The sequence below is a fragment of the Notothenia rossii genome (assembly GCF_949606895.1).
Source record: "Notothenia rossii genome assembly, chromosome: 1".
Lineage (NCBI taxonomy): Eukaryota > Metazoa > Chordata > Actinopteri > Perciformes > Nototheniidae > Notothenia > Notothenia rossii.
Genome location: NC_136912.1, coordinates 48190453 through 48202952, shown reverse-complemented (window position 1 = coordinate 48202952; position 12500 = coordinate 48190453). Strand labels below are relative to the sequence as shown.

The following is a 12500-nucleotide window of genomic DNA, read 5'->3' as shown; positions in this document are numbered from 1 at the left end:
TGACCAATGCCTAACGAGAGGAAGTGATAACTCAGCTGTCATCATCACACACTGTGATCAGAAGCAGCACACTGAGTGGAAGTATTTCAAGGTGAGAAACACAAACACACTGATACATACACACGCACGCACACACACACACACACACACACACGCACACACACACACACACACACACACACACACACACACACACACACACACACACACACACACACACACACACACACACACACACACACACACACACACACACACACACACACACACACACACACACACACACACACACACACACACACACATACAGTGGGGCGAAAAAGTATTTAGTCAGCCACCAATTGTGCAAGTTCTCCAACTTAAAAAGATGAGACAGGCCTGTGATTTTCATCCTAGGTACACTTCAACTATGAGAGACAGAATGGGGGGAAAGAATCCAGGAAATCACATTGTATGATTTTTTATGAATTAATTGGTAAATTCCTCTGTAAAATAAGTATTTGGTCACCGACAAACAAACAAGATTTCTGGCTCTCACAGACCTGTAACTTCTTCTTTAAGAGCCTCCTCTGTCCTCCACTTGTTAACTGTATTAATGGCACCTGTTTGAACTCGTTATCAGTATAAAAGACACCTGTCCACAACCTCAAACAGTCACACTCCAAACTCCACTATGGCCAAGACCAAAGAGCTGTCAAAGGACACCAGAAACAAAATTGTAGACCTGCACCAGGCTGGGAAGACTGAATCTGCAATAGGTAAGCAGCTTGGTGTGAAGAAATCTACTGTGGGAGCAATTATTAGAAAATGGAAGACATACAAGACCACTGATAATCTCCCTCGATCTGGGGCTCCAAGCAAGATCTCACCCCGTGGGGTCAAAATGATCACAAGAACGGTGAGCAAAAATCCCAGAACCACACGGGGGGATCTAGTCAATGACCTACAGAGAGCTGGGACCAAAGTAACAAAGGCTACCATCAGTAACACACGCAGCCAGGGACTCAAATCCTGCAGTGCCAGGCGTGTCCCCCTGCTTAAGCCAGTATATGTCCAGGCCCTTCTGAAGTTTGCTAGAGAGCATTTAGATGATCCAGAAGAGGATTGGGAGAATGTCATATGCTCAGATGAGCCAAAATAGAACTTTTTGGTAAAAACTCAACTAGACGTGTTTGGAGGAGAAAGAATGCTGAGTAGCATCCAAAGAACACCATGACTACTGTGAAACATGGGGGTGGAAACATCATGCTTTGGGGCTGTTTTTCTGCAAAGGGACCAGGATGACTGATCCGTGTAAAGGAAAGAATGAATGGGGCCATGTATCGTGAGATTTTGAGTGACAACCTCCTTCCATCAGCAAGGGCATTGAAGATGAAACGTGGCTGGGTCTTTCAGCATGACAATGATCCCAAACACACCGCCCGGAAAACGAAGGAGTGGCTTCGTAAGAAGCATTTCAAGGTCCTGGATTGGCCTAGCCATTCTCCAGATCTCAAACCCATAGAAAATCTTTGGAGGGAGTTAAAAGTCCGTGTTGCCCAGCGACAGCCCCAAAACATCACTGCTCTAGAGGAGATCTGCATGGAGGAATGGGCCAAAATACCAGCAACAGTGTGTGAAAACCTTGTGAAGACTTACAGAAAACGTTTGACCTCTGTCATTGCCAACAAAGGGTATATAACAAAGTATTGAGATTAACTTTTGTTATTGACCAAATATTTATTTTCCACCATAATTTTGCAAATAAATTCTTTAAAAATCAGACAATGTGATTTTCTGGAGAATTTTTTTCTCATTTTGGCTCTCATAGTTGAGGTATACCTAGGATGAAAATTAAAGGCCTCTCTCATCTTTTTAAGTGGGAGAACTTGCACAATTGGTGGCTGACTAAATACTTTTTTGCCCCACTGTACTTATACTGTACAAATACACACGCACACAAAGTTGAAATTGTTGAATATAGGACTCACCTTCTCTCTCTTTCCAGGATCTCCATCGGTTCACTCATGTGCCAACAGGTAAGAATCTTCAAGTGTTCATACATTTTCCACACAGTAATTCATTTTCATCACTATAAATCATCCTCACCAATTCAAAGGAGATTGAGTGCACAGCGCTTTTGAGAGGAGAGAACAATGCTTTTGTCTTGGTCCATCACCATTTTTCTCAGCTCCAATTGAAACCTGCAGGTTAATTTCAGGTGCAGCTCACAACAATGTGTCAAGTTCTAGTCATAAATCAGGAACAAAACCATTCATTTATTTAAACGTAATGTGTATTAAGACTTGTGAATGAGCATTGACATGGCCACCATATACTTCCATCATTAATGTTCTAGTCTATTCAACAAATCTTTCACAGGCATTCATCCGCTTTATCTCTGATTGGCTATGATGGAAACGCAGCACCTGAGTTGCTCATTATGATCCCTTTTCAGTGCAATGCTATGTGGAGTGTTGGCATAAGTGTTACCTGGCGATGGTAAAAGAGTCTTAAAAAATTGCATAAATGCACTCATTTTAGTTATCAGTGACCATCGTGGTTTGGATCTGTTTGAACCTTTCACCTGTTGAAGGACAAAGCATCGCAGGTGAAGTATTAAAAACAAGCCTCTGAGCCACCACCTCAGAAACAACATCACTGTCACATTGCCTTGGATTAGATTAACTCAAATGTTCTCAAGTGTAGCATCACTAATCAGATCAATATTGGAGCGCAAACCCTCGTCCGATTGGGTTTCATTTCCGGGATTCATATGGGAGGGTGGCTTGAATCCCATCAAACACTAAGCTTAACCTTCGTCTTTTTCTGTCCTCACAGGGAAATGTCTGGACCGCTCCGACCTGCTCCACAAAGTCTTCATATCAGACTGTGACAACAGTAAAACCACTCAGAAATGGGAGATGAATAACATAGTGGCTGTCTGAACACCACTAGCACAAGGAGAACCACTAAAAAACACATCCGTACTCATCGTTTACAGATAAAGCCAGCAGATACTGTCCTTTGAAGAAATCATGTGTTTGATTTGAGCCAGTCAGTGTCAGTGCTTCTCAATGAAAAATACTGAGTTTTGACTTTTAACAGCTTCAACCAAAAACAGTTGGTTGGAACTGTTGCTCCATAAGCTCATGCATTACACAGACAATCCAGGTGGCAGAAGTACAACTGGAAACCTGCTCTGTCTCTCTGTCCTTCATACTGTTGGTTTTTCACTCGTTCTTTCTGTTTTGGTCTTTGGCTCTCAGGTCTTTTCTAAACCACTACATTGATTCAAGAAATCAAAATCTACCCTGGCTATTGAACAGTCATGCTCTTATTAGACCTTCCAATCAACTGTTAGCTCACCTACCAAAGAGTCTTTTTTATTGGTGGAGGATTCATCAGTGCAGCAGGTGATGCTGGTTGGTGCCATGAATGTTTACGTTTCGGCTTGTTTTGTGTATTTAAACAATCAACATGTAAGGACGACCATCTGTAACTATTCTTCTGCTTGGCCCTGTTCAGCCATCTCTTTCAAAAAAGCCCATAGGCAATTTCACAATGTCAGTGAAAATACAGCAACCTTCCTCCAGGGAAGGTTAACCCTAACCCGAACCCTAACCCAGAGATGGAAGACACGTGCTGAACACGCTGACACTAACCAGTGTCGATGTTCAATTGTTTTTGCTTGTTCTTCACATTTGCACTCTAGAGGGTTTTTTCATCTCCAACTAAAGGGCCATTCTAGCTTGCAACTAGTACAGTACTCCAACCGGCTTAATTTGATTATTGAATAAGCAGGATTCAATTAAAAAGTTGAATATAAAGCAAACTATACAGTGTTTGTTTCCCTAAAGCATCTCAAGGTCCATTGTTAGTGTGCCATGCCTGAAACTTAATTGTATTGGTTGCCTATAACTTATTTTGGTTTCCATTGGCTTCCATCACCGTCCACTGACAATGCGAGGCTTAAGAGGAACCTAAGGAGAACACATCTGAGAACAGTGATCTGACCTGCCTTACTGACAGTCCTGATGAGAAGATCAGTTACTGACCAGCTGTCTTTCACCTAGTAACTGTCTGTCTGATAATGAAAGGAAAAATGTGTGGTTTGGGTTGGAAATGATAGAAGTGAAAAATTGACACAATTACACTTAATGGGGTGGGGGTTCATTCTTCATGAAGATAATGTGGGGGTTTTGGTTTGTTTTGCAAGGTAAAGAGGGTTTGGTGAATGGCTGATGATGTATGCAATGTTTTGTACAATGTAAATAGATTTCTTTGTAAAGATCAATCATAATTGCATTTTGTGAAGGGCCTTGAATGATGTAAATATCTAACTTATAGCAGAAATGTAATAATGTGGGCTGAAAAATGGGTGATAGAACAAATAAAAGATCAGATTTTTACTACTGCTCTGTTATTGTCATTTCAGGAAACGTTACTGCACCTTGGTGCGGAGTTGGGTCGTGCTTAATGTAGAAAGTCCTCTCTCTAACCCAAATCATTCGACTTCATGTAATATCACGCAGTGCAGAAGGCTCCATCGTTTAAAATAGAATACTTTTTAATTATTAAACTATTTCCCACATTTACATCCTACTGTTATTGAATGACGAAATGATCTGCTACACTCGTGCAAGTCCCCCATTGGTTGCGAAAACAACCACAGATTACGTAACACGGAAGTTGAGCTCTCAGGTCCATGGTTAGTGGCAGCCGAGTGGTAGCGGTCGTTAGCTGTCAGCCGATCTAAAGCATATTCTGAAGCAGTCACGTGGTATTGAGGCGCAGCCAGGCTTCGTTTGTCATCTGTGACGTCACTGGCCCAAAACGATACAAGCCTCGATGCATGCTTAACAAAAAGCTTCGGGGATTACTCGACACACGTTCCGAAGCCTCGGCGCAATACGTAACATAACTAGTTAGCTGATCGTTACTCGTAGTGCAGCTCAGTGAGTTTCATCAGAGAGTCAGGCCGGTTCTTCTACAGCTCCATGGTCCGGACAGCCCGCGGGATGAAGGCCTGTGTCACCGGGCTGCTGCACTGCTTGCTGGTGGGACACATCTCAAGCTGGGAGGACGGTGGGTACTGCTTCCTTCCTCTGTTTCATCAACATTTTAATGAATGAATCATTCAAAAAGTAATGCACAGCATTCCTGTTAGTTAGGTAGTGTAGCAAAGTAATGTTACTACGGGCAAAAATAATCATCAGCGGCAAACAGTTCCCCACTTCCTGAAAGTAGAAAACTAATAAAACACATCCATAAACCGGGACGAAGTAAACCCAGATCATGGTACAGTTTGTACTTCCTCCTACCCATTGGACGTTTTTAGACTTATTTCGTGTTATATTAATGTGTGTCAGTGATGTGACACCAATGTGAATTTTAAATTCATTTTAATAGTGCGTCACAGTGCATTTATGATTAGAACTATTATCAATACTATTAACATTATGTTTAACCCTCCAATATCAACAAACAAATCCAGTGGTGGAAAGTAACGGAGTACATTTACTAAAGTGTTGTAGTTTTTTTAGATATTTGTACTTTACTTGAGTATTTCCGTTTAAAGCTACTTTATACTTCTATTCCACTACAGTTGAGTGGTACTTGTTGATCCATTTAAAACTGAGATTCAAAAAGTAATGCACAGCATTCCTGTTAGTTAGGTAGTGTAGCAAAGTAATGTTACTACGGGCAAAAATAATCATCAGCGGCAAACAGTTTCCCACTTCCTGAAAGTAGAAAACTAATAAAACATACATCCATTAAACTGGGACGAAGTAAACCCAGATCATGGTACAGTTTGTACTTCCTCCTGCCCATTGGACGTTTTTAGACTTATTTCGTGTTATATTAATGTGTGTCAGTGATGTGACACCAATATGAATTTTAAATTCATTTTAATAGTGCGTCACAGTGCATTTATGATTAGAACTATTATCAATACTATTAACATTATGTTTAACCCTCCATTATCTACAAACAAATCCAGTGGTGGAAAGTAATGGAGTACATTTACTAAAGTATTGTAGTTTTTTTAGATATTTGTACTTTACTTGAGTATTTCCGTTTAAAGCTACTTTATACTTCTACTCCACTACAGTTGAGTGGTACTTGTTGATCCATTTAAAACTGAGATTTTCTTTGTAAATGTAAAAACACATGATATTCTGGTATATTGCACAGTATTTTCAAGTATCTAAATTTGGTCCGCACCGAGAAAAGTACCATTCTAAAATCTCTTGTTGCATTAAAACAGGATAATATAATAGCCATAATGATATAATACTGTGAAAAAAACTTCCATTCTGAATAACGACTATTTTACTTTTGGTACTTGAAGTACATTTAGCTGATACTATTATGTCCTTTTATTATTATGAAATGGCTCATTGTGCAGAATGAATAGTTTTACGTTTGGTACTTTAAGTATATTTTGGTGCAAATACTTGTATACTTTACTGCAATACAATTTAGAAATCAGGACTTTTACTTGTATTGGAGTATTTTAAGACCATAGTAGTTGCACTTTTTTTCAAGTAAAGGATCTAAATAACCCTTCCCTCTGTAAGCCCAGCGGTCTGTATTCTGATACACACTCTGACACACACACGCACGCACGCACGCACGCACGCACGCACACACACCTGTGATACTGAGGATGACTTCCTGCAGCAAGGGAGCATTCCTTTGCCTTCTGTTGTATTAATATAGAAGTTCATGCTGTAGCACCTTTTCTTTGACTTACTGGGTGTCATGTACAGATAGGCATATGTGTGTGTGTATGTATATATACAGTGGGGCAAAAAAGTATTTAGTCAGCCAGCAATTGTGCAAGTTCTCCCACTTAAAAAGATGAGAGGGGCCTGTAATGTTCATCCTAGGTACACTTCAACTATGAGAGACAGAATGGGGGGGAAAGAATCCAGGAAATCACATTGTTGGATTTTTTATGAATTAATTGGTAAATTCCTCTGTAAAATAAGTATTTGGTCACCTACAAACAAACAAGATTTCTGGCTCTCACAGACCTGTAACTTCTTCTTTAAGAGCCTCCTCTGTCCTCCACTTGTTAACTGTATTAATGACACCTGTTTGAACTCGTTATCAGTATAAAAGACACCTGTCCACAACCTCAAACAGTCACACTCCAAACTCCACTATGGCCTTGACCAAAGAGCTGTCAAAGGACACCAGAAACAAAATTGTAGACCTGCACCAGGCTGGGAAGACTGAATCTGCAATAGGTAAGCAGCTTGGCGTAAAGAAATCAACTGTGGGAGCAATTATTAGAAAATGGAAGGCATACAAGACCACTGATAATCTCCCTCGATCTGGGGCTCCAAGCAAGATCTCACCCCGTGGGGTCAAAATGATCACAAGAACGGTGAGCAAAAATCCCAGAACCACACGGGGGGACCTAGTGAATGACCTGCAGAGAGCTGGGACCAAAGTAACAAAGGCTACCATCAGTAACACACTACGCCGCCAGGGACTCAAATCCTGCAGTGCCAGGCGTGTCCCCCTGCTTAAGCCAGTATATGTCCAGGCCTGTCTGAAGTTTGCTAGAGAGCATTTAGATGATCCAGAAGAGGATTGGGAGAATGTCATATGGTCAGATGAAACCAAAATAGAACTTTTTGGTAAAAACTCAACTAGACGTGTTTGGAGGAGAAAGAATGCTGAGTTGCATCCAAAGAACACCATACCTACTGTGAAACATGGGGGTGGGAACATCATGCTTTGGGGCTGTTTTTCTGCAAAGGGACCAGGATGACTGATCCGTGTAAAGGAAAGAATGAATGGGGCCATGTATCGTGAGATTTTGAGTGACAACCTCCTTCCATCAGCAAGGGCATTGAAGATGAAACGTGGCTGGGTCTTTCAGCATGACAATGATCCCAAACACACCGCCCGGAAAACGAAGGAGTGGCTTCGTAAGAAGCAGTTCAAGGTCCTGGAGTGGCCTAGCCATTCTCCAGATCTCAACCCCATAGAAAATCTTTGGAGGGAGTTGAAAGTCCGTGTTACCCAGCGACAGCCCCAAAACATCACTGCTCTAGAGGAGATCTGCATGGAGGAATGGGCCAAAATACCAGAAACAGTGTGTGAAAACCTTGTGAAGACTTACAGAAAACGTTTGACCTCTGTCATTGCCAACAAAGGGTATATAACAAAGTATTGAGATGAACTTTTGTTATTGACCAAATATTTATTTTCCACCATCATTTGCAAATAAATTCTTTAAAAATCAGAAAATGTGATTTTCTGGATTTTTTTTTTTTTTTTTTTTTTTTTTTTTTTTCTTCTTCTCATTTTGTCTCTCATAGTTGAGGTATACCTAGGATGAAAATTACAGGCCTCTCATCTTTTTAAGTGGGAGAACTTGCACAATTGGTAGCTGACTAAATACTTTTTTGCCCCACTGTATATATATGGTTTATTCTCCTGTGCCCGCTGCAGGCAGCGTGCTGCTGCGGGACGTCCAGGCGCTGACACTGTACCGGGGCCGCTACACCACGGCGAGGCGCTCCAGCCCCGTGCTGCAACTGCAGTGTGTGGGGGGGTCTGCGGGGTGCCAGGCCTTCAGCCCAGATGTGGTCCAGTGTCAGAACAAAGGCTGGGATGGGGTGGATGTACAGGTGAGCATAATGTTTATGTGAAAGAAAAAAACGACTGACATATTGGGATTGGGACTTTCTTAACTCTCAATTATTCAGTGTCAGGCTGTAGCTCAACAAACAAAACGTGTCTGTTCAGGGGAACCAGTGTGACTGACTGAGCAAATCACTCATCTTCTGATAATTTAGTTCATGCATTTTGAAAAAAGAAAAGAAAAATAAGTTTTCCCTCACCTGTACTAAGAGAAATAGTTTTGGCGAAAACGTTTTGGTTTCATGACCCTGGTTCAAGGAGGATACCAAAAAAGTCCTAGAAAGGGTGCTGCCCCTCCCTACAGGCCGATCACGCAGACTACGTGGGGCCTCAACTCACGGAGGGGGCCTCATCTTGCGGAGGGTTCTTCATTTGGCGGAGGCTCCACTAGCACCCCCCCGTCGACGCTCGCGACACAGAGGGCCTCATCATATAACTTTGCGCGTGGGGCCACAAGTTGGCCTAGAAAGACAAGGTAAACTTAACTATGTGCATTTAAAGAAAAAAAAAGAAAAGAGGAATAGTTTCGTAAAAAACTGAAAGGTACCATGGGGTCGGATTATAACGTTCCAAAGGGGGGTTCGTTTAGCATGAAACACTTGAAATAACTAAAGTACAAGTTAAACAAGAAACTAGAAAGAAAGGGAGGTGATAGAAAACTATTTCTGCTACAAAGTGAGGAATGATTGAGAGTCAGAACTAAACATTTCAGATGTGTGTATCTCACACTGCACTGTCACTTGAATTCATGTATCTTTGCTTTTAAATTAGTGATTTTAAATGTAATTTCATAGTATGTTTCTTAATACTCTTAATGTCTTTCATTTTTGTAAAGCACTTTGAATTGCCTTGTGTCGAAATGTGCTATATAAATAAACTTGCCTTGCCTCACAGTGGGAGTGTAAGACTGATATGGACAATGCCTACCGATTTGGTCGCATTGAGGTGAGCTGTGAGGGCTATAGCCAACCTGCTGACTCCCTCATCCTGAGGGGCTCCTGTGGGCTAGAGTACACTCTGGAGCTGACTGAAGGGGGTCGGAGGACAGCCCAAGGCAGCGGGGGCACGCATGGTGGATCTAAAGGAGGTAGGAGGATGGATACTTGATGTTCATGAGGCTTCATCTTCCCACAATAACTAAATATTCTTAAACATCTGTTTTGTCTTTCTCAGGTCTGGTGGGCTTTGCCTCCAGTTTCTTCAGCGGTTTCTCTGGAAACAAGCATCAGGGTCAACAGCAGAGCCAGCAGAGTGCGTCCCCCTCAGGCGGGGAGGACTCAGCTGGCCTGCTGGGGGTCGCTGTGCTTCTGCTCTTAGCCTTCGGAGTCTACAAGCTTTTCCTCAGTGGGAACACGGCCCAGGGGGTGCAGGACGGAGGACAGGCTGGTTACCCAAGAGATGATCACCACAGCTCCAGCACAGGACCCCCGCCCCCGGGATTCAAACCTGACTTCACAGGCAGCTCAGGTAATATGTCAAAGTATGGGTAGAGTGACAATAGGTGGGCTGGTTGCTCTGCACTTTCTCCCTGGAAAGCCCTTCCTCAAAGAACCGCTGTGCTGGATACACGCTAGGGGTTTCACCAACTAATCGACTAGTGGACTAGTCCAGTGTTTTTCAAAGTGGGGGCCCCGACCCCCCCGGGGGGCCGCCAGGGGGCGCCAGGGGGGTCCCCAAAGTTTGAGGGAAAGGGGATGTTTTTTTTTTAAGTAAGTTACATTTAAAAAAAATGTGTTTAGATGTTATTAATAACTGCATATCTATCAATCTATGTGTCCTTTGATGCCAATCTTTTAATATTTTTTATTTATTAATATATATATATATTTTAAATCACACGACCGCCCTTCACGCTAATCAGAATCGAGCTGCCGCTACTGATGCGGCTTTCACACCAGTGCTTTTCACGCTCTAGCTCCGAGCTAGAGCTTTTCTGGTTCAGCTCCGGTTTCCCTTTTCTGCTGCCGCTCTGTTAACACCGCCCAGAGCCAGACTGGTGCTGCCGCTGCTGCGTCATGACGTCACCGTTTACATCGCTGATTTGCTCCCAAACGGCGCTCACAACAACAACAACAATGGGGGACTGCGTCGGGTCGATGATTGTGTTGCTTTTAATCATACGAAGTCAGATTAAATAAAATAACGACTTCTCCAACCTTATACTTTTCTCCAGAGTGCCGTGGTTCATTGTTTATTAATGTGTTTCAGTGGCATTTACCGACCGCTGCTCGTCCACTGGAGTTTATTCTCCCGTTAGCTCCGGGTTAGCTCACAATGCAGCGGCCGCTCTAAAGTATTTACTGACTGACTGTCACACAAGCAGCTGATAAATATCCCCAGTTCCCCCTAAGTGAATGTGTGTCAGTCTGAATTGACGCTGTTTGGCATCACAACGCTGTTATTAAAGTTTCTCTGGTATAAAATGGGTGATGTTAGCATAGCAACCGAAGCTAAACTGACTTCTTGCTATTGCTATCCTATTGTGGCATAAGCCGTTTTCTACAGGCACATTTTACCGGCGTATTTTTCATTATGATTCTACTTGTGATAGTCGGACACGACAACCTGTGTAGCCCATGTATTGATTCCATCCGATAGCTGCTATAATACAAAACGTCTGCCTGCTCTCCGATCAATAACAGCGAACGGATGGTCAAAGTAAGGTACAAATAAACAGAATCACACAAAGCCTGGTTAGTGTTTCCTGACTTTATAAAGTGTGTTTCTTTTTATAAGTGTGTGGTTGCCTTCTAGTCACTTTGCTCAGCACTACTGCTTGTAGGCAGGCATGACGAGACTCTTCAGTCGACCCATGTTCAGGGGAGGTGGGTTTAGTTTCCTGCACGCCTCGACGTAAGCGACGCCGACTCTTAGCTCCGAAGCTCTTGCCTCTAGACCGACAAGTTTTTGGAGCTGGAAGTGAACCGGATTCCGGAGCTAAGAGGCGGCGCCGCTGCGGTGTGAACAGGAAAAAACGGTACTCTTCAGGCTCCAGCTCCGAGCCGGAGCTGAAAACGCGTTGGTGTGAAAGGGGCATGAGAGTGAAACTGAGTATCTGCTCAGCTTTTGGAGCAAGTGAGAGCTGGTGAATATTTCGCTCTGCAGCTGGATGAGAGCACGGATGTAGCAAATATTGATGTTTATATATATATATATGAATATAAATATGTTTATTTTTAATATTACTGTTAAATATTATATATAATATTATTAAGGCATAAGTAGCTTTCAAAAATGCTAAAAATATATTTTAATTGTTCATATTACTGTTCAAAATTATATAATATTATAAAGACAGAAATCACTTTAAAAATATGTTTTCTGTTGATATTACTGTTTAATATTGTGTTAAGAATGTTTATAACAGAAGACACAATGAATGTAATGAATGACGAACAAAAGATAAATGCAATTTTTTTTAGAAGAATAACTGATTATTAATTATTAATACAAATATATATTACGAAAATGTATTAAGCTGTATGATTAATTTGTCATATTTTCCATCATAATGTACTCATCATTTAAAAAAAAAAAAAATTGCAACAGGGGGGTCCCCGCCAGAGGATAATGCTGGGTCCTTGGCATGGCAAAGTTTGGGAACCCCAGGACTAGTCGACTACCTCTACCACTAGTTGGCGCTGTAGGCCCTAGTCAACTAGTCGTGAACCAAATGGAGACAAACATGGGAGATGAGGATGCCGACATTGGCGCTGAGGTGCTGCAAAATGCTCCAGCAAAACACGTCTGACATTCAGGGGTCCTCATCTTATGCGCAAATGCGCCACAATTATGCGCTCTACAGTTTCAGTTTTAGCTCCAGCACTAAAAGTTCACGAGCGTGCTCCACTAAC

General features: G+C 42.2%; 2 protein-coding genes across 4 annotated transcripts in view; both read left to right on the top strand.

The window, feature by feature from the left end:
• Positions 1–4391, top strand: part of galnt7 (UDP-N-acetyl-alpha-D-galactosamine: polypeptide N-acetylgalactosaminyltransferase 7) — a 26308-nt gene extending 21917 nt beyond the window's left edge. For all 3 annotated transcript variants that reach the window (XM_079642001.1, XM_079642000.1, XM_079641999.1), the window contains 3 exons: positions 1–91; positions 1988–2018; positions 2821–4391. The exon at positions 1–91 is cut by the window's left edge and continues 38 nt beyond it. In XM_079642001.1, coding sequence (XP_079498127.1) covers positions 1–91; positions 1988–2018; positions 2821–2927 — 229 coding nt within the window. In that variant the 3' untranslated portion in view covers positions 2928–4391. The remainder of the gene's footprint in view (positions 92–1987; positions 2019–2820) is intronic.
• Positions 4392–4697: 306 nt separating this feature from the next.
• On the top strand, positions 4698–12217 carry saraf (store-operated calcium entry-associated regulatory factor). The gene is made up of 4 exons (XM_079642023.1): positions 4698–5067; positions 8455–8633; positions 9541–9733; positions 9820–12217. The coding sequence occupies exons 1-4, from the start codon at positions 4980–4982 to the stop codon at positions 10134–10136; spliced, it is 777 nt and encodes a 258-aa protein (XP_079498149.1). The 5' UTR covers positions 4698–4979; the 3' UTR covers positions 10137–12217.
• Positions 12218–12500: the final 283 nt, after the last annotated feature.

What these genes read in the sequence shown, in the direction of transcription:
- saraf (XM_079642023.1), top strand. Translation starts at nt 4,980, where the DNA reads ATGGTCCGGACAGCCCGCGGGATGAAGGCCTGTGTCACCGGGCTGCTG. An exon ending in CATCTCAAGCTGGGAGGACG is followed by an intron (nt 5,068 to 8,454) that starts GTGGGTACTGCT and finishes TGCCCGCTGCAG; the next exon opens with GCAGCGTGCTGCTGCGGGAC. An exon ending in GCATGGTGGATCTAAAGGAG is followed by an intron (nt 9,734 to 9,819) that starts GTAGGAGGATGG and finishes TGTCTTTCTCAG; the next exon opens with GTCTGGTGGGCTTTGCCTCC.